The 27,719-nt window shown below is 37.2% G+C and overlaps 1 protein-coding gene across 2 annotated transcripts in view; it reads right to left on the minus strand.

Moving 5' to 3' along the window:
* CDH13 (cadherin 13) overlaps nt 1-27,719 on the minus strand; it is a 515,166-nt gene that overhangs the window by 415,108 nt on the left and 72,339 nt on the right. For both annotated transcript variants that reach the window (XM_075101278.1, XM_075101277.1), the window contains exon 2: nt 3,802-3,913. In XM_075101278.1, the coding sequence (XP_074957379.1) occupies nt 3,802-3,913 (112 nt within the window). The remainder of the gene's footprint in view (nt 1-3,801; nt 3,914-27,719) is intronic.

Here is a 27,719-nt window from a genome sequence, read left to right on the forward strand (position 1 = left end):
GATTGGTGCTGTGATCCATGTACACACATGATAGTGTAATAGTAAGAATGGTCTTCTCTGATCTTTCCACAGGTACATCCAGTTTGAATAAAGGAAATATTGTTGGAGGCTACAGCTTTGCTAGACAACAGAACTGCCTTTAAGCACTAATGATAAGCAGACTAATATATTTCCCACCACATGGGTAAACAAAGTTTTTTTCAATATGGTTGAATAGAAAAGTCTGTTAAAGTCCACAGAATAAAAAAGTACCCAAATGCAGACAGACAAAGCCCTGATCTTGAAACAGCCCAAACTCTGAAACACACAATCTATCACGTAAGAGACAGAAGAGGTCAGCCATTAATTAACATCCAAATTAAAGCTTTTCAAGTAAGGGTCAAAATTTCCTTTGTTTTGACATTTAAATCACTGGCAATGTATTCCCCAGTTTAGTATGCACAACGCATCACCTAATGCCTTTATGTTAATTGCCTCAATTTTTCAAGTGCACTATTTGATTCATTGTCAATTAAAAATACCCCCAAAAGCCAAGACCCATGTACGTTAAGTATAAACATGATTAATGTAACACAATTACATTTCCACGTTTGATGAGACTGATTAGGAACTTTCTATCAGCCTGGCATGACGGAGCATTGTCACTACCAGTGACCCGTCAGCCTTGCCAAAGACAAGCTTGCTGATGGGGAAGCATTTCATGGCCACAAATGTTTGGGAAAGGTGTAAAACCTGTAATTAAATGCTGTCAATTATCACCTTATCAAGACTGTAGCAATCTTTATGATCTTCTCTATTTGATTGGAGAAGACGGTCCTAGGTCTAAACTAAAAAAAGCTATAAAGGAAGAAAAGTTCAGTAACATCATTGCTTGTTAAAGCAGTAATTATGTGGGCAGACCCTCTAGTATTTCCAGAAAGTGACTCTGTGAATCCTCTCCCACTACATCAAGGGAACATCTGGTTTAAAAAAACTGCAGTCAGGGAGAACTGGACAGACCACAAGCGGCAGAGCAATGCCAGATTTTGTTTGTGGTCATAGAAAACACAAGTTACAAGGAGATAAAGGGGGTTGGTGGAAAAAAAAACAAAAAAGGTCAAAATTAGCAAAAATAAATTACAGAATTAAGAAAATAAAATGGTCCAAGTCTGGATGTTGCTGTGAAGTGAGCTGCAATGGTAAATAAATTAAAAAAAACAAAACACACACACAAAAAAAAACCCAAACCAAAACAAACCACACACACAAAATACCCAAACCACCAAAAAACCCCCACATTCAGCCTGAGCACAAAGAGATAAAAGCTAAGAAATAGCAACAGAATTCCAGTGACACTAACGGGAAGTAGGGTATGCATACACAGCTGGATGGATGTAATTGTTATGGCCAGCTTACAAGTAGGCTTTAATAAGAATTAGTACAAATCAGAATAAGAAATAAGATAAAATTCTGTACCCTCAGTTTTGTTTCTCTTCCTTCTTCTCATCAGTAAAATATAATTAACATAGCCATGTTTAGAAGTAATAAATACATAATAACCAGCCATAACCTATATTTAATAACAAAGGAGCTACTAGCAATGAAATGTACAGTAGGTCCTTGTTTAAATTGACAAATAAAAAAGAAAAAGACCGTTGTATTGCACTTCAGAAAAGAATTAAGGAGCTCCTTGGTTTATCAAGGACTACAACAGCAATCACTGCTGTAGACCTGCTTTGCATATTCGTGCTATTAATTTACACAGCCCTGGTAAGCCTCACATTGCAATGCAACTGCTAAATTACACCGCTCTTGGGTAATGGGTATAAAAAGATGCAAGAGCATGCAAAGAGTATTCAAACAGACAATTAAAAATATCAATTCTGTTGACAGCTAAAATGAAGAAACTGTGCAGAGGTTTAATGCTGCTGCATGAAGGACATACTGTTTATGAGTGATTGAATTAGCTAGAATCATGCATCGACAGTCTGCCTTTGTCAAACATTACATATTAGGCCAATTTGGTGTCTGCTCATTAAAATAATTTAATTCCAAAGATTGTTTCCAGGCATTTCTAAATCTCCTCCTGCTCTTCCCTCTTCCTCACATTAATGATGGCATCTTAATTATTGTGCTAGTTTCACACCAGAGCAATTTGCTGGGTCACCACAGAGCAGCCCAGTCAACTCTGGCTTAACCAACTCGTCCTTTAGGTGTTTGGGAGGTCAAGCAGGAGGACAGCAGGAGATCTGGTCAGACATGCTACAGCCTCAAAGTTCAGAAGTAGCCAAAGAAAACAATGAAGGTTATTTTTATTCAACCTAATGCTAACTTTTTAATATTGCTTTTCTTTACATGGATCTTCATCTTTGCATGCCTATTAAATCTGTTATACTTCCTATATTCTATGAATTTGTACTTTTAACCATCTAGGAATGATGTGTTCTTTAAAATAAGAATTTAAAAGAAAACAAAATTGCCTGAAGAAATTAGAAGTTTGAAATCTCTCCTCTAAACTGAATAATAATCTCACATCTCCGGGAATAGCATTGCTACTTACGATCTAAATTTCTTCTGAAAAAGCGACTCAGACTAAGTAACTTATCAAAATGCTTAGACTAAAGATGTTATCCTAAAGGTTTGCTTTAGCACCTGTTACGTGCTGAATGACTTAAGTTTAGGAGAGTCATTTCAATAAACTCTGGCAAGTAATTTTGATGCTTCATTTTGAAAAGTTAGTGCTATTTTAAAACGAGTGTGCACAGATATTACACCTTCATCCAAACACGTGTAACAGTGAAAATATATCAATACGTAGTAATAATATCTGGAGTGTACTGGGATAGGAAACGCGTGCATTTAATGAGTAATACTGCTTTGCATTTCTTGGTTTCGCCAAACTCTCACTATGTACCAACATCGTAGGATCTAGATACTGTACACAGATGCTGAGCACTGCTGCCTCATGCTGCACACCTGGAAAAATTCCTGGTTCAACAGCAAGCAACCAAGTATGACAAAGATACTATTAGTAATATGCATCACACTTAAAAATACTGGCATGTTTGGAAGTTATGAAAATGGCAGCACCTAATATCTTTAAGTCTTCAAAACCGTTGACCATTAGATAAGGTACTACCTTAGTTTGACAGTCTTGAAGTCCCAAAGCCACAGAACTGAATGCATAAGTTGTAACACTTGCTCACGACAGTGTTTGAATGAATTTACACCAGGACTGAAAGACTGTTAAATCTCCTTCAGTTTAATGCTTTGAGTATTCAGTGCCAGATTGGATTTTATAATGGGACACCCGGTCATTGGAAATACTACTGAGTATCCCAGCTGTACGACACATGTAGTAACAGTTTGCTATCGCAGATGATCACAAGCTTTATCCAGCCTCCTCTGAATTTCATTTGAAGACTTCGACTGGCACCAGCTTTGAATAAGGCTTATATCCTAGAAGCTTTTAAATCTGAGTTGCAGAGATGAATTAATAGTGAAATGTTGATAGGTAAGCCCTGATTTCCAAGATTATAGGAAAAAAACCCATAAAGAATTCAGAATAAATTCACTTTTAAGAAGTGGATTATTCTAATTTTGCACAACATTCATACTGTCCTAAATGATTATATATAGTTTTTTACCATCTCTAAAACACAGAACAGAGATATAGGATTAATGCAGGGGAACCCAGGCAAAATCATGGCAATCTTCAAAATCCTATGTAAAAAATACAGCTTTCTGATAGATGGCAGGAGTGATATGAATACATAAGCAATTCTGATTTTTGTACAACAGTAACATATGAAAATAACATACGGTTCAGGACTGGCTGGTCCTCTGTGAATTCAAATGGCTGTTCAATATAAAAAACCTTTTGCTGGAATCCAGGGACACATTCTAAATCTTCTGCACATGCAAGCAGCAGAACCTGAGGGGGAAAAAAGGAAATGGACTTTTAACATCCGCTCATCCATCCATCACGTTTGCTTCTGGGAACGATACTGGGTTTAGGCTCAGTGCTCATAAAACACAATATACATCACATCACACTTCCCCTTCAAATCTTGCTAAACAATTTTTTATGAAAGGTTTTTTTCTTTTATATATGTAGACTGGCATGGAAGTTATGAAATACTAGCTTTTAAGGTTAAGTTCGATTCAGATTATCAATAAAGGATATCATTGTTCTTCATGAAAACATAGGATGTAATGTTGCTCCTAAAGTTGCAGGTGAATACAGCTAGGCTTAAATATATTCTTAAATTAAGCACATTTAAGCTGATTTAAGTAACTGATAAATTAGGGCCTGCAAATCTAGTTTCAGAAAGTTGATCACCAAGTTACAGAAGGAATTATTTATTCAAGGGTTAAGTTTCACATCACCGAAGTTTCTTTTACAAAAGAACTTTTTTGCTAACAAATGTAAACTGTTGCCTCTGGTTGTTTTTTTTTTCCCCTCCTCTCTGAGCCACAGTTCGTCCATTTTCTCTGTAATCAAAAGCTTGTTTACACCAAGGGAAGACTGTAAATTAAGTATGTGCATCATAGTGGAGGTGGATCTGAAGGTTAGAGCTGAATACAGTTTGTGTCACTGGTAGTATGTCGTCAAAGTTCCCTGTTACCACAGGAACACCTTAGCAAACGAGGAAGCTTAAAAGCAAAATAAAATTGGTTGGAAATAGGTATGATGATAATCTTGGTCTCCGAAGGTTTGTGTTCTATCCCTGAATAGAGACAACAACCTGAAAGGCTATTTTCCTTGGCAGCTTTTAAATGAGAGCATGGGAGTAAGAATGTCCAAAAAAGAGGCAGCAAGAAAAAGATTACTAAAAAGCTTAAAAGGTTAAAGGGAGAGGCAAAAGGAGGCAAGTTCAAGAGTAGGAAAAGCCAAATCTGTATTTTTCAACCTATATATGTGTAACCACATTTTCAAAAGTACTTTCAGCTTCAGAACGTCCAGAGGTGCTTTTCAGAACCTTTGAAAACACCAGCTGGTGTACAGAGTACTCTGATCTCACGGTTGTTATGGCTAATCTGCTGCTTGTTGGACAGCTGAAGAAAACTCAAGGAGAGAGGGCACATGTGGTGACCAAGAAGAAAATGGTCAAGCAAACACAGTGGTTCTGAATGACATGCGCCCTAAAATTCAAGTGGCCCTGCACAAACAGGTCTATTTACTCAAGACATCCTTAACATGTGATTACAATTTTGCTAATAAAGCTTCAGCTGCTAAGTGAGGACAATCTCTCCCCTACACCACACAGGTGAATGCTGAAGCCTCCTTCACCCGCTCGGGTGACAAACCGCACTCTCACGTCTCCCAGCCCAACAGCAGCATATCACACATTTCTCAGTTCTCCCTCCACCACCTTATCATCTAGGTATGCTTATCCTGGCCCTAGAGAGATGTCCCACAAAATTTTAACATCTTCATATTTCCCCCTTAACCACCACTCATAGTTCATTTGCTAAGTCAGAGCAACACATTATCTGCTCTCTCCCTTCAAGCACTTCACACGCACTAGAAGTTTTATGTGATCCCATTTATAAAAACCACAGGCAGCAACACCCCACCTGGTCGGCGTTCGCTCTTCTTGTTGAAACCAACTACTGGATCATTTGTTTCATGACATTTGCTATAAAAGCTTGGCTAGAAGCGCTAGCAAAATGTAAGAAACAGCCAGAATATGTCATGACAATTAAGCTGGTGGTAGTCAAATGCAACTTTTGCCTTCCATCCTGACCTGCTGCTCTGTTTGTCCCTTTGAAGGATTAACCAAGAACAGAAAGACTTAAAGTACTGCACCAAGCAAGGTGCAATAACCTTGACTACTATTCTATGCTATATATCCACATAAATGCTGCCTTTCTTACAAAGGCTTAAAAACACAATGCCTAATCCCTTATTGAGTTATTGACAATGATATATTGATTTTATTCTGGACTCTATAAGGGTTGAGAATTAGACATGTCACCTTTGGTATTCCAGCATGAGACATCTGCAAATGTGAATGACGTTCAGAGCCCACCCTCAAAATTGTGTGTAAAGCTTGATTACCGATTCTAAAACAATGCACACGCATGAAAGACACATGTGCATTTTCTGCACACATTTTCTGTGCGCGCAGGTGCATTTCTGAAGTACCTGTCCTCCTGACTCATGGTGCTGCTGAATGAACATGCATAAAAACGCAATCACAGCAGAAGGAAAATGCTTCCGATCAAGATGCAAGCAACAACTGAAGCAAAGTTATATAACAAATCCACACCAGAAAAAATAGCCCAAGTGATATATGCTGAAATTTAACTACAAACAACTCTTCTCCTGAAGGATTAACACAGCAAGTAAGAAGCAAATCATGTTCTGATCTCACAGCTATTGGCATCTTCAAGTTGAAGCTCTTGTCTTACAGATCTATAAATAAAAAGCCTGCTTTGGACATCATCTATGTCAGTACTTTGAGAAGGGAATATGTCTACTTTATCAGATTTGTGACAGTATAAGTTGGCTCTGAAATCTGGGCAATCTAAATAGGTCATGAGTTAACTTCTGTAAGCCTCGTACAGAAACCTCACATAATACAGATGTAGCAAATAGAAAATGACCTTTACTCCCTTTGAAATAATTACAAGACTAAGGCTTGGCCTTGCTGTGAAATGGAACATTTTATTCTACTTGTGCAATTCCAGGCACTTTCTTCTTCTCAACGTGTCAGACAAGATGTTAAATTTGTCACCACACTAAGAGTTTTTAATTAATTATCTTTTAAAAGTACAATTATTCTTTTAATTTATTTTTCTCACAGAGAAACTTCTTCTGTTGAACTAAATGTCTATCTCATTAAAATAATTTCTGTTGAGGTTCTTCACTTTGGGGGAAAAAAAAAGTCTTTAAAAATACAGTGAGAAAAATAAGCCAAGCAGATAGATGTTGAAGGCAAAGAGAATCTTGTTCAAAGCAGAATTCATTCTGAATTTAAGCACCATGTAGTTTTCATATTTTTGGATATAATAAAAGGGTTTATGGGCTGATAGCTGTCTAAAGAAATACTTCAGTTAAATACATTGAAAATAATGCTTAAATGTCATATACGTAGAATTCAGAATATATAAATATTGTTCACTCATCTAGTCAAGTACGCACTGGGCAATTAGTACAAAAGGACCCTTCACCGACTGCTAGGAAAAAAGCCGCATTCTGGAAAGATTATGACAACTATGCAGCAAGCATCATTTGCTCGTGATAATCTGAAGGGGTAGAAGTCTGAAAAGCAAATCAGAGTTGTGACTACTCCGACCTACACATCCTATATTCACTACCAAGCAGAGTCAAAAGTTTTTCACAACCTACCTCTTTTCAGAAGCGTACAGAGGGAAGACTCATTTTTAATATCCTGACAATTTGTCTTTCTGAATTTATTACCAGTCACTATAAGGAAATGTCACTAGTTCAGGTAACTCCTGTGCAAGTTTGGTCACTGGGCTAGAACTATACTCCTGATGAGGAATCAAGCCTATGAAACAACTTTTTTTTTTAAATCAGTAAAACAGCGCACACATGCTGGTGACCTTGACTGACCTCAACATTTGCACTGAAAGCTACTCCCCTAGAACATGGATTGGAAAGCAAAAGAGCATGGCAATTTTATACCATACTGCAGAGAAAATTAATAAAACCTCTGATGTTAAAGTACCTTTGGGTATTACCACATCTCAGAAACCAGGCCTCCTCTGCTGGTGACTGAAAGTTAGTCTCTGAAATGACCTTCCACAGAATTTCAAAATCTTTCTGTCCTTTTTGGCTCGCCCAGTTTCAGCATGTGAAGCCGCTCAATTCAGGTTTGGTTGGCCACATCCCCACTCCGGAAATTAATTTTCTCACCTTTTACTGTAAACGCTCTCATACCTTCATTAGCCCTACCTGGATGTCATCAACTTGCTATCACAAAAATACAAGCTTCAGGATATTAATTGCATTTCACACACATGCTTGTGGTGTGAAATTCATCCTTGTGCAAGGCTTTATTTAAATAGAGACGTAAACGCAGACACCTGTGAAAACCGTCTGCCCAGACATGAATTTTACAATGCAAGCAAATCTCATTTCATAGGGCTGTATTCTGTAGGACCACATTCTGACTTCGACCTCAGAGTTATCTGAAATGCAGAAGAACCCAACATAAAACCCCACAAAAGAAGAGCTAAAATAGAAGTCATGCTCATTTTTAGTAACAGTAATAATCTCAAAAGTTCAAAAATTATGAGTGACTTCCTGATGAATTAGGTTTTTGGTTGGTCTTTTTTTTTGTTTGTTTGGAGTTTTTGGTGGGGTTTTTTTTGAAATATGGTTTTGGGATTTCTTTTTTATTCATTTGACTCATTTACTTGGAAGTGAGTATTGAAAATTTATGCTTCCGAGCTTTTCTCTGGAAACATGAGAACTAGAAATTTGCTTTTTGCATATGAAAACTTCACATTTTCATATAAAATACGGTGATCCTAAAAGCTGAGAACTGAGAGGAAAAAAGTAATCAGAATAATGAGAACTGCCAACGCTGAATTAAATTGCACATGACAAAATATTTTTATCATGCAGATCAAGATCTTTGAATCTTAAAACCCTTCCTATCTTCAGGTGCTGCCACACTAGACCCACAAAAATGGATAGGGAGGAAGCCATCAGAGAAGAAAAACAAGTATTAAGCAGAACACAGTCACAACGGTTTGCAGAGAGATGATGAAATCTTGCCTTCACTAAGTCAGTAAGAACTATTCATTGATTTTAGGTTTTTACTCAAGATTTAAATGAGGGAGTTATTTAAATGAAATTAACAGAGGGATACTTAAACAGAATAAAGAGAGCACTGCTTTAAGTAAAGTTCTGATTCTTCATTATGCAGACACCAATTAGAGTGTCAGCAGGTCCTAAGGCAATTGTTTCATCAAATCTCATACAGGCTGGACATGAAGTCCTCCCTGTCTTCTGTAGTTTTTAACATCAGTTGGAACAGAAAAACCCTCAAAAGCATGAATAACTTATCTTCTCATTGGCATAATTAACAAAGGTATTTTAACATTGCATAAAGTTATGTTGAATTATTTATCTCTGAAAGGGACTAAATTAAATAAAACACACAGTTCTTTTGCATTGATTTGATTTCTACAGCACTACAATTTGGGGAGATTTTTTATTTAATATTTTCATTTTGGAGGGAAAGTTTTTACTGTTTTGGGTTTTAACCTCTTTTTTTTACCAGGAAAGAGATTTAAAAAAAAGAGTAGTCACAATCTCTACAGCTCTACCTCTAAATCTGATAGTGAATTCCAGTCATTTTTGTAAGAAATGCTATTAAGATTTGGCACTAAGATTCTTCAAGGATGATAAATATTCTTGTAAAGGGCCTACCTATCCATTTACCACGTAGCTCTGTCCTAAAAGTGAAAGTCACACTTGGAGTACTGAAGAGTAGGCTATGAAAATGCAAATTGGAATTACTTTATTGGCTCAAATGAATTCAGTTCTCCTATCACTAAGGGTGTGACTGTGGTAGGCATCCATTAACTGGGGAAAAAAATATGACAAACTTCTTTGTGAGACTATGTAGCACAGGAACTTTCTTTTTATGAGCACTTTCCTTGTGAATGTATGTTTATTATAAGAATTTTATCACATATTCAGTAAAAAGTGTGCACCTTCCATGACACTGGAATTCTTGTTAAGTTAGTCAAGAAGCAATTTGCCAGCACTAGTGTCTGAACAGCCAACTATCTTCTCAAGTTCAAGATCTCTCGAAGAGGCACTATCATTTCATTAAGTTATGACCCCAGGGCCTGCTCTTAGCCCAAAGCGACTCTGGAGTCCACGCTGCGTAGGGTGAAGAAGGATGGGAAGTGTACTAGGAAGTATGGGAGCACTTCCATGGTACCCTTGTTTGAAGCCAGAGTTGTCAGGATTCCTCTCTGACCTGCCTGGAAACCAATCACTTTTTCTGCTTTTCTTCCAGTCACATCTGCTCCCAGAATCAAGTCACCAGGTAGCTCTGCAAAAGCCAATGCCCACAGAATAGTGTAGCTGGAAAAACACAGTCGGGTGCAAGACCATCACAGTCTGCACTAAATCTGGTTAAGCTGCCATGAAAATGCACCCTAAAATTAAGGGTTTTTTAATAAACTCTTACCAACACATCTTCCATGAACTTCAGCCAGCTTAGAGTTCCCTGGACTTGGGAAGCCAGAAAAGCCTTACACAGGCTTGGAAGGAACCACCTCTGGTGTCACAAGGAGGCACAATGTACCATGTCCTGGCCAGGTCACTTGATCCGATCATAAATAATTCTTCCTGCATTCCACAATTCTGGACTCTTACTCTGATGGTCATTTCATAGCTTCCAGAATAAATTTGTTCACGGTCAATTTACAGCCATTTATTCTGGTACAAGTCTTGTTTCATAACTTAATTAACCTTTCTCCTCTCCAAGTCTTCAGTTTATTAGGCTAGACAAACCAAGCTCTCTCAATCTCCTCCTATAAGGATACGTTCCTTTGATCATCTCAGTAACCTTTCATTGTGCCTGCTTAAGTTTGCACATGTGCAAAACACACGAAAAATTCCAGATAAGCGTTCTCCTGGGTCTGGTAAGTGATACTAATATTTCCTTAAGCCTGAAATATGTTGCCTAATGCTTCCTAAAATTCCACTTTTCCTTTTTAAAGTCTTGTCATACTGATGGATCACAATCATTCTAAAATTAACTAACACACAAAGAGCTGAAAAATTTAACATCAACAGAGATATTGCCTCCATTTAGCTACAATAATGTTAAGCAGCTTTTGCAAACAGAGTCAGGATTAATCTTTATGAAATACAAACACCGATGCAAACCCTCATGCATTGCTCAATCTATGCCCTTTCTGAACAAATGGAACCAACTCTGCTCACAAGCAGCAGACATCTTCCAGCGCAGGGCCCAAGATTAACCTTCGCCCCTCTCAACAGAGCTGAGACTCAGGATTTGCTGATAGATGATGGCTTCCAGGCTTAAGATGGCTTGTACCCATATAGCTCAGAGTGCAGGATCAACCTACTGTTTCATCTACGTAGACGTATCTGAACATTGTTCAGATTTTTGTAATCCAGGCAATAACTATCATCCTGGTTCATTAAGTATTTTAATGATTAATAACAGAGGCCAAAATGTGTAACTTGTGCTCAGATAAGTAATATTTTAAATTACTCAGCTATTTAACAAGTAAATATCTACCCATCATGATTAATCACACAATTTAACAAATAAGGCTCCTCAAACAAAAGGATGGGTTAGACTCCAAGGTGGTTTTTATGGTTGTTTTTAGGCATTATAAAAAAGTAATCTTATTTTGCTGAAACCCGTACACCACTGGAATGAGATTACAACTGGTTAGCCTATTTAGAGCAGCTGCATAATAAATTCATTTTACAGGGCACAGAATAATGCAAATGAGCCATTCAATAGCACTCCCGTACCAGTGAAAGAGGCATAAAGAAGAAGCATTGAAAGTCAGAGTTCTGATCTGGTTATACTGTAAGGTATGGAATTACTGAAACATAAACTGCATTACAACAATTGCCTGTTCAAAGATCTGCTTATACCAAACATTTTAGTTATTTATCACCTAATGAAATAAACAGGTTGATCCTATTTTCCAGCAGAAATGACTTCATGAAACACTTAAATGAATGAAAATATCTGTTTTTTTAAAAAAAGAAATAAATTAAGACTTGTTTAAACATTTATAGTCCTTCACATGCAGTTGCGTGGGGCAAAGTCATTATTCCACACAGGAAAACACTGATGTGGCAAAAGCCATTAGAGAAAAAATTAAAATCATAGCTCTTACAGCAGAGCGTTTTTGGGATAGGATGGCTGGAAACTATAAAGAATATGATACATGTTTAATTTCCCAACAGTGTGATCATTATCAAAAAAGTGCAACCCTCTACCTACCATTTTCTTTATATTCCACAAAGTTATAGCATAAAACAATTATTACTGTATCACAAAACTGAACTTAGTGTAACACGGAACATCCGTCTTTTGTACTGGTAAGCTGAAACCCAAAATGAGCTTGCTGAAAACAATCTTTCAAAGGATAGTGTGGGATTGAGTATTAAACACATACACAGTGCTATCACCTTGAAACACTACAAAAACAGGAACCAGCCCCCAGAACTTATAAAAGTACGAGGACAAGTGAAAGTGTCTGGTTTTCAACTTCAAGAAAACATTTGTTGAACATTTTCTGACCTTCTCCTAAACAGTGACGAATGCAAGATTTTTTTTTTTAAAATTAATACTTTCAAGTAAATCTCTTGATTCCAGCAATGGTATTGGGGAAAGGAAAAAAAATACAGAACAAGCCTAACATCCAAAGATTCAAAATAAAAATTGAGAAATCGCTACAAGGCAAGAAGCCCAATGCAGACCTGTCTACCAGTTTTGGCATGCTTTTATTTGACTTCAGAAGGAAAAGGACAACATATTCCGTAGAACAAGCTATAGACAAGGTTTTGCCCAAAGTTATCTGTGTATCACATGGTTATTTTTTCTTTACTACATATTATACTGAGCAACAGTAGTATTATAGTGTTAAAATACATAGTCCTGAAGACTGGTTTCCTATTGATTTCTTTTATAAAGAAAAAAAGAACCACAAACAAAAGCAAAACAAACAAAAACACACCCAAAAAAACCTCAAACTTATAGGTGGATTCTCAGGACAGGGCCTGTTAATCAACCTCAATCTTTTTTTCAGTGGGTATGTCAACACTTTGTCTTCTCATCTGCTTCCCATTTTCATGAAACTCCTATGAGCTTGACACCTGCAGCTCAGCCTACCGACTATAACTGAAACTGTCCAGTGCTTTCAAGCACTACAAGAGAGAATCATGAAAAATATGGCTAAGCAATACGCGAATAAGGCTTACACAGTCTCAGAAAGCCAGACCAAAAACCATGTAAGTGAGAGATGGTGGCATACAACACTACTGCCTGTCCTATTTACTAGCTCCAGGAAATAAAGCAGCCAGTTTTTATTCCAGTTGGTAAAGCTTAGGGATGTAACTGTTTCAGGATGTAAAATAAGTTTAAGAAATCTCTTTTTACCCAAGAGGACAAAATATTGTTACAACATGCACACAATCTATGCCTACAGGAGAGGGAACTGAGCTTAGAAATCAGCAAAGTATGAAACAAAATACAAACCAGAAACTGCTTGCCTATATGCTAACTTCTGCCCACAGGAGAGAGGAAAGCCTTAAAACATAGCGTGATCAATAAATAGTTAGCAAAAAAAAAAAGAGAGGGGGTGTAATTTAAGCCTTTTTTAGGTGTACAGACTGAGGTCACTGGAACTGCAGTCGGTTATCCTGCACAGTACACCACACAGACATATCACCTATTTTACCTTTATCTTACAACCCACAGAACAGAAATTCTGGGAAGGAAAATGGAAATAGGTTAGCTGTTACCTGCCTGGTCAACCTTCTCAGGGGATACACGTCTATAGATCGGGGAAGATCAACCTGTTAAGCTGAGCTATATAATTACACGGCAGTAAATTCACTGAAGTCCTTTTGTACTGTCCCCCCTGCCATGTATGCCTGTCGAAATAAAGCGTCACTAGACTCAGCTGATCTTGATGGCTGATCAACTATTGCAAGTAGTTACCAGAGTTTTAACAGAAAGACAATTACAGATCAACCTTGAAATAACTAGAACAGGGGAAGAAAGATACTTGAAAGAAACAGAGGAAAATAGATGCAATATATACGCATTCCTATATCGCAAATATATATTTAAACATATTTATATCTTTAAATTTTTTTAACAGGGACTGTTTGATAGATGCAGAGGATATATAGTATTATTTAACATTATTTCAGGCTAGTATTAAAATTATTTACATGCTTTTGTATTGTCTTGTTCAACACTGGTTTTCAAGTGATTTTACTAAAGCGCATTAACTGTACCTTATTAGTAGTAGGCTAGTTACCATATATATTTTTAGTTCATTTAACTGATATGACCCAAAATGACTGCTCATTTTACCAGTCAAGGGCTTGTGTATTTATTTACAATAGGCACTAATTTTCAAGCTCCTAGAGTCATCTAGGAAAAAATGGAAAAGGATTAAAGAAAATTAAAAGACGACCCGGGTCTTTTTGGCAGTGGCAGCTGCTACTTGAGGAATATTTTTAATGAATTGCAAGAACACAGTCAAAAATTTAAAAGAACTTGTACTAACTCTTCTGAGTTTAGAGAAAGCATGCCCCAGGGGAAAGACAGCAAGTAGTTGAACATTTTTGAGCACATCACAATAAAGCAAAATCTCTAAAGCTTACAGGCTCCCTGGTGTTAACAGTGACATTACATCAAGAATGACCTTTCTAAAGAAATAAAGCCCTTTAATACTAGGAACATGAAAACTATTAAGGATCAACACTTAGTAGCCAAAGCAGGTGGGGAAGAAAGAAGAAAGTCAGTGTGGTAAATTAATTAGAACATAAATAATATGAAACCAAGACCTTGGTCTATAACCCTCTCTCATAATTGCTTGCCATTTAAAAGCTGAATGAAATCTTTTATGTAAAAGATACAGCTATTGACCCCACATGTATTAGGTAGTCAAAGAAAATCCTGACACATTGAGAAGAAGATCTTATGAGTACTGGAGAACGCCTTAGTAACACCCTATCGAATACCTATTTCTTTACAATAGAACTTACTTTCAACCATCAGGGAATGATGGTGCTGGGAAATGTTGCAGGTCAATTGTGTCTACCACCAACCAAAAAAAAGCCCTGAAATAGTTAACGATCATCACAGAATGTCATCTGTACCCCTGAGAACATAACGTTTGGGGCTGGGTTTTTTGTTTTTTTTTTTTTTTCTTACGTGAAGGGACAAATGTCAGTCCTGAGGCATAAGGACACATATGACTGTGTCCCATAAACTCCATCATGAGCCTTCTAGAATAAACTAACATTTGCTTTTGAAATCCATAGTTTAAATCAAGTTTGGTTTCTGCTGTGGTTAAGAAACTCAATATGTTATTGTAGCCTCCCGACCTAACATTGTAGAGAGCACTTTCTATACATTTACTAGTTCTATAGTTACTTGTATCTACCAGGTCTATCATCTGTTCCACATGAGATTCAATAGGCAACAGACACAAGCGTTAAACATAGAACACATGAAAGGTTGGAATCTCTGCCTTGGATCTTGCCAAACTATCTACATTTAAACATGAATATTACCACTAAAGTAGTAGAAAGAGGTCAGAGTCGCATCTCTGTCGGCAATTCCTGGACAGACAACATGGAAGAACATGCTTTTGCATCTGTCTAGATTGATCAGGTAAAAAGGCCTAACATAATTCAGATCTGGGGGATCTGAAGAGGTATATTTTTTATCAGAGAGTCAGGCTAAAGAAGAATTCTAGTATTTAAGCTATTTTCTTCATAAGGTCATATTTTATTTTGTCTGATATACATATAATAATCAGAGTACTGAGAACCTGAGTACCAGGACGCATTTGATTGTGGAATGTCCTACTGTTACTATTTGTAACAGCAGTTCATTTAATTTTTTGCAAGTTTATACATTCAGATTTTTTGGTTCATTTTAACGAAGTAGAGCTGTTTGAGTTGTACATAAAAATAATAAATCTTGAAGAAAAAAATAATCAAGTATCCAATAATTTAAAGGCCCTTTTCCTTGTACATAGCAATTTAATTTCACTGGAGCACTTCAATTTTTTTTTATTTTTATTTTTTGAAGTGCTTCAGCCTGGAAGTGATTACGATTCTGTGCTTGCACAGTATAAAGAAATCTAAAGTTATTCAACTGCTTCAATTCTTTATGGGTACTTTTATTTGAAAAATGATTGGGATCCTGATCGTGCTCAGTATTGAACAGTTTCAGATTATTTAAATGCCTTTTTTAATCAGTGCTTCATGTTTGGGACTGAATTCTGGGAGGTTATAGTGTGTTATCAAGCAGTTTAAATTATACAAAAGTTTTGTTTTACACAATCTTTTATCTCCTAAATAAGAATCATTTTGCAAGAGTGAAGGCATAAAGCATTACATTTCAAAATAAGTCAGCATTACGCAAAACAGAAACCTAATTTTTCTTTTTTAAACATTGTAAGAGACCCTTTTCCTATAATCAGATTCCCATGTCTTACTACGTACTATGAAGCATGAGCATTTCAGAAGCTACATACTTCTGCTTTGCTAAACTGAAATAAAAATTTCAAGAAAGAACAAAGTCTAAAAGAAGTTTTACGAGTCCATGAAAAATGAGAAAGAGTTATTCCCACAGCATTTGACTTATCTAACTTCATGTCAAGCAAGCATCCAAGTCCTCTGTAGCGCGGATACAGTGTGCTCCACAGCTTCTGGTTCAGGTTCATTGTAAATATTAAGTATATCATGTAGGAAATTCAGGCTAGACTTCAGGGACATCACTCCTGATTTAACAGCACTGATACACACAAACCTGTTTGCTTGGGGGCAGTTGTTTTGGTTTTTGTGGGGTTTTTGTTTGGTTGGATGGGTTTTTTGAATTTGATTAATTGGGTTATCCATCTCAATATTCAAGAACATGCTCTGCTCTTAAGCATTTCCCTGTGAAATGGTAAATTAAGGTGTGACATTTGAAAATAGCATTGGAGGTGTACAAATGGAGAACTAAGAAACACAGCTGACAGGTCACATTATTAGCAAATCCTCCACTTTATTCTTACCCGGTATCCTTCATTAGTACTCTGCCAATACGCTTACATTTACTACCAAACAAAAATCCAGTGCAAGTATTTTTGCACTTTCTACCGAGATATTCTACAAATATGAATGTGATCTAACCTCCGTTTTAAAATGTGACACCCCAGAAAGGAAAATTAGTGACTAATTTCTTCAGAAGGCTTGCCTTCATATTTCACCTTTTGCTTTTTAACACAAATGACGTAGAATAGGATAATTTCTCACAAAGAAAAACAATGCAGTGTTCCTCTGCACATTCATTTTAAAAGACAGTAGCTAGTGGTTAAAGATATTGGCAGGCCTTACTAATCATAGGCTTTTAATTCTGCCTCTCCAATTTCAATTAGTAAGTAAACACTGACATCCTCAACCGCACCACATAGAGCTCCCCTTTATCCAGTTAATCATGTTCACTGCAGCTATTCCCTAGGCTGAGGTTTCAGAGTTCCTAGCTTCTGTAAATCCTCGGTATTACATCTTTTGATTCAGAAACAAAAATACTAACATATCTTATCATTCAAAAACATGTGTCCTGGCTTCAGGAAGGACTGTGTTTCCCTCTCTCCCAATAGTCAGCTGTTGTGCTCCATGTACAGAATTAAATTGCAAAGCATCGCTAAACTCATCTGAAATATTTTGCTTAAGTTAAACCTCATATTATAGTAATTAAAGAAGCTGTGAGAAACCGTAATTATACTAAGTGTCCAACAAATATTAATCAGTAATGTTCTATTATTAAGAAGCAGCTATTCACAGTAGGAGTTCCTCTTGCAAGAAACAAGATTAGGAACTGAGCCAAAAGCAAACCAGAAGGCACAGCAAATTGGGTCATTTAGTGCCTCATTTTAATATATGAATGCTTTCACCTGTATTTTATTTTTTATTGTCATTTTAGCAGAGAAGGTGTAAGCAGGCTCCAGCCTGCAATCCTAGATCTGTTGGTTAGTCCTAATGTTCCCAGTCACTGTGGTAAGGATTTCCCTTCCTCAATTCTAATGAAGCCAAGAGACAAACTCAGACCACACACCATGGGCAAACCACTTAACCTCCCTATGTTCTCCCATCTGTAAATGAAAACAATGCAATTAACACACATAGCAGGGAGGCTCTGTGACTTACTTGAGAGTTTTTAGGATATTTGAAATCTTGAGTAAGAAGTACAGTATAAATGCTGACAAATATTGCCTGTTTGAGGCACCATCGGTTACCATTTTGAGCATACAAGAAATAGGATCATGTCAAAAGCATCACAGTTTCTAAAATGCTAGGCCTGTTTTAGCTTATTTTTTCTTGTTACACCCTCTCCCTGCATACGAATTAAGAACTGATGAGAGCGGTCTCATAACAAATCTACTTTGCCGAGATCAATTTTAGAGCTTTCCTCCTTTAAGTCTATATCTCTGCAGTGGGAAAATACTGAGAGACTCAACAGAGTAGAGTCTGACAGGAAGAAGTGTCAGAGATTTAGTGTAAGACACTGCTATTTTAGTAAAAATTTATTTCTGTTACCCTATTAAATACAGATACACAACAATACAGTGCAAGACCACAAATTTATTTGGTGGAAGAATCTCTAATGCAAGGACTAATAAGAAAACAAGTATCAACCAAAAATATCTGTTCTTTCCACTCCTGAGTTATTTTATACATACTCTGATGAAGCAATAAACTGTGCTAGTAGTCGAATTTTCCACTGCTGTCCAAAAAGTCATTTTTATAAACTGCATGCTAAATCACAGATTGTTACCTGAGCTGTTATGAAATTGATATAGCTTAGATGAATTCTCAATTTTAAAATTTATTTGCTCACTCTATAGCACACCAGTAACCCTTATATATTGCTTATATGTATTCATCAGCCCTAGAGAAAGATGCTTTCTTCAGAGGACAGAAGGAAGAAATATCTACAGAAAGCAAGATTTAAAAACTTGAAACTCCAAATTGTATTTTGTTTTCTAGTTAGACTAAATAGGTGTATGGAGATATTCAAGGTAAACGTCCAGGCATTACGATCTTTTCAGCACCATTCAAAATTATAAACAATCCCAACTTTTAGTTCATTAGTTTCTGGCACTGATAGAAGGTTCTGTATTTATTACTGAAGAAGCAACAAGCAAACCAAGCATACCGTCCACAGGTTCCAGAAGAATTGCCTTTTATACGTGATGAAATGCAACTCCTCAATTAGAAGAGCCATTCCAGTAAGTTCACATATACAACAACGTTACCTTTTCCCTTTTGCACTCATTAGTGCCTCGACAACAGCAAAGGCTTCATTAGTAACTAACATAAAATCAATATTAACATACAAAATTGAAGGAAAAAAAAACTCTTGCAAAGGGTTTATGCTCAACGTGATACTAGCTTTCAAATCCACACAGGACATAATTTAAAAACCTTTAATTTAAAGTAGTGATCTACATTGTAAAAGACAAAAGAAATTTTGGAAAAAAAAAAAAACAAAGACATAATGCAAATGAGACAGTTATGTTAGATTCTGCCAACAATAAAATTACAATCCCTTATTATATCCATTGGCCACAGAAATAAATGCCAAGTAGCAAAAGGAACAAATATTATATGGAGCAGATGGAGAATGAGAAAATGTTTGATCAGATGTCAGGGAAACCACTCATTTTATTACTTTTTTTAAAAAAAGACTAACTGAAATCCAGAAAAGTAGGCACAGTAGATTTGGCAAGAGGTATCTACCAGTAAGTCCCTGAAAAGCAAGAGGTTGCTGCTGTAGTTTATTCCCAGGTAGCAAGATAAGACGACACTTGCAGGGTTTCTTGGGGGAGGGTTTTGAGGGTTTTTTTGGTTTGCTTGTTTGATTTTTAAATCAACTGGTAAAGAACTAGAGGAAGAACTCAGTGAAAATCGATTAGCCCAAGGGGGAAGCACACCACAATGGAGAGGACTTGTGGGAGAAACAAGAGTTTGAGGCAGGGGGGTGAAAGGACAAAAACCTCATGCTTGCTCTGAAAACTCACAGATGATGTTACACAGCGATGTGTGCATGATGGTCCTATGTTCAGCACCCCCAAAGAGCTCATAGGAAGGCATGTGATCTAAATGTTGTTTATCTGCTACAAACACATCAGTGTTCCTTGGCATGTAATTTGTTCCACTAATACAGGTCAAATTGCTTCCGTGCTCACCAAAAACTGTTTAAAAAAGGTAAGGAAGAAGGAATAATTGCCTTTTTTTTTTCATAGCTTGCTCTAGTCAGCTTAGAGGATGGAGAATTCTCCTGCCAACTGTCAAGGGCAAAATCCTAACTCCTCATGAAAGTCTCATTTGTGATGGAGCCAGAATCCCATCCCACTTATTTTTATTTAAACTCCATGCCTTTTCACTTGGCAAATTACTTCTTGTCATTAGCTAGCTTCTATGTCCTACATTTGGTTCCTCTCTTTTTTTGGCTTTCATTTCTGTTCCCTTATCCTACATCCCAGAGGCTGCCAGGATTATTGGACAGTTCAAAGGGGCACAATGTGCATGAATTCCCTTCACAGCTATGACAAAGACAAGAGCATCCATTTCACTCTAAGTAGTGTTCAGTTGCCAGCTATAAAAACGCAGGTGGTCTGTGTGTTTATAGGATGTAGCTTCAGAGATGATTTCATACAAGTACAAATATAACCGTAGTCATAATAAGTTTCCGCTGGAAATTGCCGTACAGCTGACAGATTACAACAAGACTAATGTACTTTATAACCTTTACCTCCACAACGTTAACTCCTTCTAAAACTTTAGACAGTAACACATTAAGACTTGATGAGCTAGAAATTATTAGCTTAGTTAACTCACTAGTAGACACCCATCTCTAAATTGAAGTATAAATGCAGCAAGAAATCAGCATGTTAAAAGGTCTGTCTTCAGTTAAGATATCAAGGGAAAACTTTGTCAGGGAGAAAATTTCTACTGAATAATTGATATCCATCTTTCTGCCTGTGAAAAGCCTAGGGAACAAACAATAAACTCAATATCTTTAAGGTAGGTCAATATTAAAGCACTGCGATGGGAAAGCAAAAGACCATCTGAGACTAACAAAGATTAAATTAGGACCAGAAATTTTATTAAACTGTTTTTTTCCCCCCAGAGTCAAGCATTGAGATGAATAAGACTTCACAAAGCAGAAATAAAACTATCCAATTCTGTTAATATTAATGACATTTGTTATCCGTTATGCATAGCTTAGATAAAATATTCTATAAAAATAATTGAAATGTTGTTTTTTCCCTCCCCTGGGCAATACTACTGTTTAATGGGGGTACATCAGAACAGTAAAAAACCAACAAAACTTTGTAAAATTTAGAGACGCATAGGAAGAAACACATTCTGGAAGTGTTGAATCATTTTGTTTGACCATTTTTGAACAAAATGAGCAGTTAAAAGACTCCGAAATCAGAGTGTTTAATTTTTGGTTTAAGAGCTAAACTGTATGATTTCATTCACATTAGCTTAACATTATGCTTCAGCTGCTGCTGTATGCTCTAGAAGCCAGTAATGTTGTCTTTCTTATCCTGTGTGATAGGGCATCCATCTGAAAGACAACTCGGGACATGTTTCTGCTATTCAGCCATACAGGAGAACTGGGTCCACAAACGAGGCCCCTGAGCCGTAAGCCTTAAGAGGCCACATACCTCACCAAGGAAACACAAATCACTATTAAACTGGCACAAAAGAAAGAGTTGCTGTTCACTAATCATTCAAAACTGAAGTTTATCAAACTAGAAGACACAATCTAAAATATATTCTATTTCTGATTTCCAAATGAAGGAGGAAAAAACAAAAAATTCTTTAGAAAATACCAGAAAGATGTTTCAGATAAGATATTTTTAGTTGCCTGCATAGCTTGACTGCACTGGCTCACTGAACCACTAGTTCTTACTTATTTTTGTCATCATTTTAAATCATCTCAGTACGCCATTATAGTGGCAATTAACACCATCATTAGTTCAACATAGCATTCTATAGATATACCGAGCTGGCACAAACAACACTACAAGATGTTAGTGAGGCATCCCAACATGGGCTAACGACTCTGTTAGGAAGGAGGATGAAACTTTAGCCTGCAAGGAAAGTTGCATGACTGTAACAGATTTGTTTCCAGTGACCAAACTACACCTTTCTGAGTAACATCAGCAAAGCCAAGCTCTGCCTAGCGGTGGAGACATGTTTCCAACCCGAAGCCAAGGTATAAAACCAGTAATATTTTTTCCTGCAGCACAATCTAAAACAAACCAAAGAAATACATTTTGGGAGAAGAAATGGTAACATTAAGGAGCAAAGACAGGCATTTTCAAATCAAAACCATGTTTTGGAGTAGTTCAAGTATTGACCACGCTGCCTACATATAACTTTCTAAAGTATTGAAAACCAGACTTGTCACCTTTGCCTGGTTTCAATGCACTGAATCACATGATAGTTTTGCAATGGCTACTAATGAAAACCGCCCTTTTAAAAATTTCGCATTTAAACTTTAGATCTACAGATGAAAAGTGAGTAAAGTTACAATAGCGTCTCCAATTTACCTGACCTAGTTTCTACAAAGCTGTATTCTGAGCTACTCTTTCATTATGCATAAGTGAATGCTCACCAAAGTGGATTCTGGCAAGCAGGAATAACACAGGAACTCTAAAGGTATTGCAGGATGCCTTCCTTCTCTATTATCCTCCTTAGTTTTTATTCCCCATTATATTTAGCGTCCCCTGTTGTGCCATAAAGAATGGTGAATCTATCTTGAGCATAAATTAACGTGAAGCTATTGCAGCAGTTTCTTGCTTCCCCGATGAATTCTTTCTGCAACACACCTGTTTTAAACATGCAGTAATTATTTTGCTGTTACCTGCTACTAGAAGAAAGGAAGCCAATACCAATGACTTGAACTTGCCCCTTGTCTTCTCATTGTATCTACCTACAGCAGACAGCACCAAATGCAACCCAATTACACACAGCCCTCTTGTCACAATATAAACAGAAGCTCTCCTCACAGTGGAAGCAGGAAAGTTTTGCCACGACGCTCCTTGTTGCATTTGGCAAGTTTATTCAAAAGCAAATATTTCAGTGGGGAGCTCTGTCATTCTAATCCCGCTCTTTATGCGAGAGCAGCTAATGCAATTTCAGCTCCCTGAATAGAAGGGCTCTTGCTTCCAGATGTTCCATTGTGCCTTACCAACAACTGCTATAGGACTGACACCAGAAGACAGGTATTATGAGTATTTTTTCCATCGTTAGCTTTCTCTTAGCACAGGGTTTACAGCTTCCTGGTTGATTCCTGTAATTCTGATAGGCATAGTAGAAGCCAGTGTAATGCTATCCCTTCTATAGGTCTGTCATAATAGCAACAGAAAGAGGGCAATTGTACTGGACAAGGTGGTAAACGGAAGTTGCTCCTGAGCTATTGAAAGACTGTTTAAAAGATAAAGAAAAAAAAATGATTCAGTGAATCAAGACTTGACAAAAGTGTTTGTACTTCCAGGACACAAACCTCAAATTGCCATGTCACAGATTACCTATACTTACACTGATTGGAGATACAGCAAACCTGCAGGCGCACCTCTGCAGGGGACACCAGGGCACAGAGAAAGACAAAGAGCTAGAGCAGCCAAGCCAGTATGAATATTACAGCTTTTCCTGTTGCATGTATTAACACTGGCTAACCAATAAGCTAGTTTTATTTTGTTAATAATGTATTAGTGTTTCTAATGAGCATAACATGATTTCTTTCATCCAGCCTCTACAAGTACTAAAGAAATAAGCCTTGTCATTAAACTGTTGAAGTTTTTTTGAATCCCATTGGAAAATAGCAAATAAATGCAAATAAAGCATTGCAGGAAGAAGAACAGTAAAAGAACAAGAGTGTTTAAGTCTACATGTAGAAATGCTTTTAACAGATTGAGATTTACATTTGTCTTTGCTTCTTAATATCAATTTACATTTTTTGACATGCCATTTATTGTCCAATAGCAGCAGGTTTTCTTCCCACTGCCTATGATTTCTGATGTATAAGCAGTATTTATCTAGATATTAGGCTTTTTTTTTTTTAACCATGAGCTTCTGCTAGGAAATGAAGAGCTTTCCTTACAATGTGCAATGTAGCTAATAGGCCGCTCCACAGGACTGCCAAGCATTTTCAATTCTCTCTCAAGTCAAGAGAAGCTGTAGGTGCTCAGTAATTTCCCATGGCTAAGACTCCTGTGTTCACACACAGGTTGGAGAACAAGTACCGTCCCAGCACAAGTCTACCACATGTGCCACACACATTTTGCTTTGCCCAGATCAACTGTGAGTAAAGACACTTGCTATATGGGTAACACAGTTACCAAGTGTGACAATCCAGAATTTCATTCTACATACAATTACTCAGCTATATAAGCAATCACTATGTAACAACCTCACAAATCTCTTTTCAAGTTGCCAAAACCTTGTGGAAAACAATCTGTTCAACATATTTTCTCCTTCAGAATAGAGGATGAGTTGTAAAGAAAAAGATCAAAATCTGATCCAACTGGATCAGGAGTCAATGATATTTAAGAAGTGGCATCGCTGCAGCTTATCCAGTTCAAGAGCAGCAAGCTATTTCCCAAGTACAGAGATGCATTCATACACCACGAATGGCTCACGCTCAGAAGATGGAAAGAAATGGTAGTGCCTCATCTTAGGTAAAGATGATTATTTTCTAGGTCATTGCAAAAATCTTATTCTGAAGCACTGTAAGTGATCCCCTTTTCTCTGAAAGAAAAAAAGTAATGGCTTCTGATTTACTTGTTATCAAAGCATGATGATGCATCCTTTTCTTCTGTACCAATTCAGGTAACAGACATACATAGCCATTCAGATATGCCACTTCTCAGTCGTACGCTATTTTCTTTACCTAGTGTTTGGGGGGAAAAAGGCTATAGCACAAAAGGAAAGCTGGCAAAAATGCAGACCTGTGCAGTAATGCTAAATAGCAATAGAGATGTTCTTCCAGAGACTTGACCACAGACTGCACCCTCCCTTGTTAAACTTACTAACTAATGTGATTAAATTAACCATCTGGTCTATATTCAAATTCCTTTTCAAACATCAATTCTCTTGCAATTCCTTCCTGTGTTAATCTAGTGTTGAAATAAGAGAAATACCTGTATGACCTTAGAATATGAATTGTTGTTATATGGTAATGTGGTGCTCCATCTATATGAAGCATATTGTTTTTCTAACTGCAAAAGGAAGAAGGTTTGGCTTGTAATTAAGGCACTGTACTCTAACTTCGAAAGCGGGTCAAGTTTCCAGCAGACTCCTTTGTGTCATCAAATGTCTTTCAGAGCGTCTAGCAGGCTTCTGACTGACATCCATGAGGTTTGGCTCAGGCCCTTCGCGACTTCGAGGAAATGTGGATAACAGCTGCCTTCTCTGCCTGCCTGATCCCCATCTCCTTTATTTACCCAGTAATTGGGGGGGGGCGGAGATTACCAGTTACATCTCTTGGCAACACATAGCCTCATGCTTCCCAATCTCAGTCAAGTGCAGCATTCCTTGAGGCCATGTCTAGATTTTCTCCCTTTTCTACAGCACAGAACACGCACCTCCTGTTACACAAGATCATTCCCTGAAACGGTAACTGACAGAGTAAAACCACTTTGAATTGAATGGTAGCATATTTACACCAGATGAACATAGGTCACCAGAAAGATGTTCAGATTAAAACAGATGGGGAATCAATGAGGCAGAGAGCTACAGGAAAGCACTTCTAGATGGCAGAAGCAGCAAAGGTGGCTGTGACTCTAGACAAGGAGAGACACAGAGAATATGGGGAGAAAGCCGCCAAGGTCCCTACAATCTTCCTTCTTCTACACTAACACAAGCTGCTTTTGAACTGAAAGCTCTGAAGAACTGTTCCAAAACTTACAGAAATCAATGGGAATCTCTCCAGAAACTATAATGGGTTTTGGATCAGACAAACAATGAAATATTTTCTCATACTAAAAAGAGATCAGATTTATAAGATCATGAAGAAAGAGTAATAAATATGCGAACATCTGTCATAGTGTTTGCCAGGGGATAACAGTACATACATAACATAGGTTATTCTATTTTATACTAATGCACAAAGTGAGACTTTTCATGATACATTCTACACAGAGGAAAAAGAAAAGAAAGAATAAATGGATAGCCAAGGATAAGAGATTGTAGGGCCTGACAATAGAAAACTAATATAAACAGAAACAAAGGCAGAGTATCTTAAAATGAGTCATCGATGGTATCCTGAAAAGACTATATAATATAGTCATTAATGTTTTATACTCATGTGAACATTCATTTCCTGTAGAAAATATTTCTTGCTAGCTTATGTTTCACCTGAGCAAGTCAGAGACTACAGAAAAAAAAAAAAGTTGAATTATCATGTTCTTTCCCTGAGACTTTGAACATTTCATTGAATAAGTGACATTGGTTTGTGTCCTTTTTGCTGTTCTGCTTTACTCACCTACTCCCTAAATCAAAAATAGATGTTTCAAAATGCCAGATTCATCATGGAAGGGGTTTTAGTATTGGTACAATTTTACAAGAACCAGGAAGGCTGGGAAGTATGAGAACTAGATGACCTAATTAATGTTTTTATCTCTAGAATATATATGCACACTGGCAATGCCTATTAGGCACACTGATGGTCCAGCCATTACTAGTCATTGAAATTATCTTCTTTTTCAGGGTGTTTATGCTAAAGCAACGTTAACCATATCTGACTTGATTCAAAGTCTAGTAAAACTACTGGAAGTCTCTCCTTGGATCAGATCACTAGTTTCCCAGGCACAGATAAGAACCCTGGGTATTCTTTCCGTTGTCAGCATGTTCATATCTAACAATTTCCTTTTTAAGAGTCCCTTAAGCTGCCTTCTGTCCCAGACCTAGCAGTTCTTTTCATTGCCTTAAAAACCGGATTTGAGAGAAAGCCTCTACTTATATCCATGTACTAACAGCACGATAGTAGTCTAGACAAAAAGAAACCATAGCATCTAAGGAATAAAGCAATGATGGCAGAAGTCTATTTGCTCCTATATTCAGCATTAAAACCAAACCAAAACAAAACCACAAACCCACAAACCAGCAGACTTACTGGGTTTTTAACTTTTAAATAACATAGCTCAGTAAGGGTCCCCCGAGTGAGAGACCAGGCTGACAGAAGTAGAGAATAATAATTTGCAAGAACAGTCTTTGAAACAAGATACTGTACTCAACTGAATAATGAAACACCAGCAGCTCCACAGGCAATATTTTTTGCTTTATAAAGAACAAAGTTACAGGACATTTTCATTTAGAGTGCTTTAAAAAAAACGCGCAATAGATGCCTTCTTTACTTAGTCTGCAGAATATTTCCTTCTCACCCACCCCACCTTTCTGCTAACTGCTTTCAGCCTTCCCCGCTATGAAAATGCTCTGTATCAATGTAATTTGATGATAACTTCCTTCATTTCCTCACTGCCTTGAAAATGTTCCCTGGATAGACACTGCAGTCACATTAGGAAGATACCCACTTGCCCAAAGCTTTCTTTTTCACTTAGAGCGTACCTACACCCATGTACCCACTACCAGAGATGACCATCTGCTGAGCTGAAACAGAGTGAGCGCACACATTAAATAGCAACTCTCAAATAGATCCATCCATTTTTATGCTACTAGATTTGTTACGAAGATGCCTTAGCCAAGCTTGTTCACTAGTCCACAACTTCTCCTGTTGCCCACCTGCTATACAGTAAGAGAGTTTCCTTTTCCTAGCTCACTTTCATAAGCCCATTTCAATATAAAGTCTACCTACCTGGCAAACAAAAGCCATCTGTCAAAGCGAAGAGCAGACTTTACTAGCAGAGATTTCAGTCCCACATATTGGGCACTGCAGTGATCCCATTGCACTACTTGTGCCTTTGGTAAAAGAAGCTAGGAA

Source organism: Phalacrocorax aristotelis, chromosome 8, assembly GCF_949628215.1.
Source record: "Phalacrocorax aristotelis chromosome 8, bGulAri2.1, whole genome shotgun sequence".
NCBI classification, from domain to species: Eukaryota; Metazoa; Chordata; class Aves; order Suliformes; family Phalacrocoracidae; genus Phalacrocorax; species Phalacrocorax aristotelis.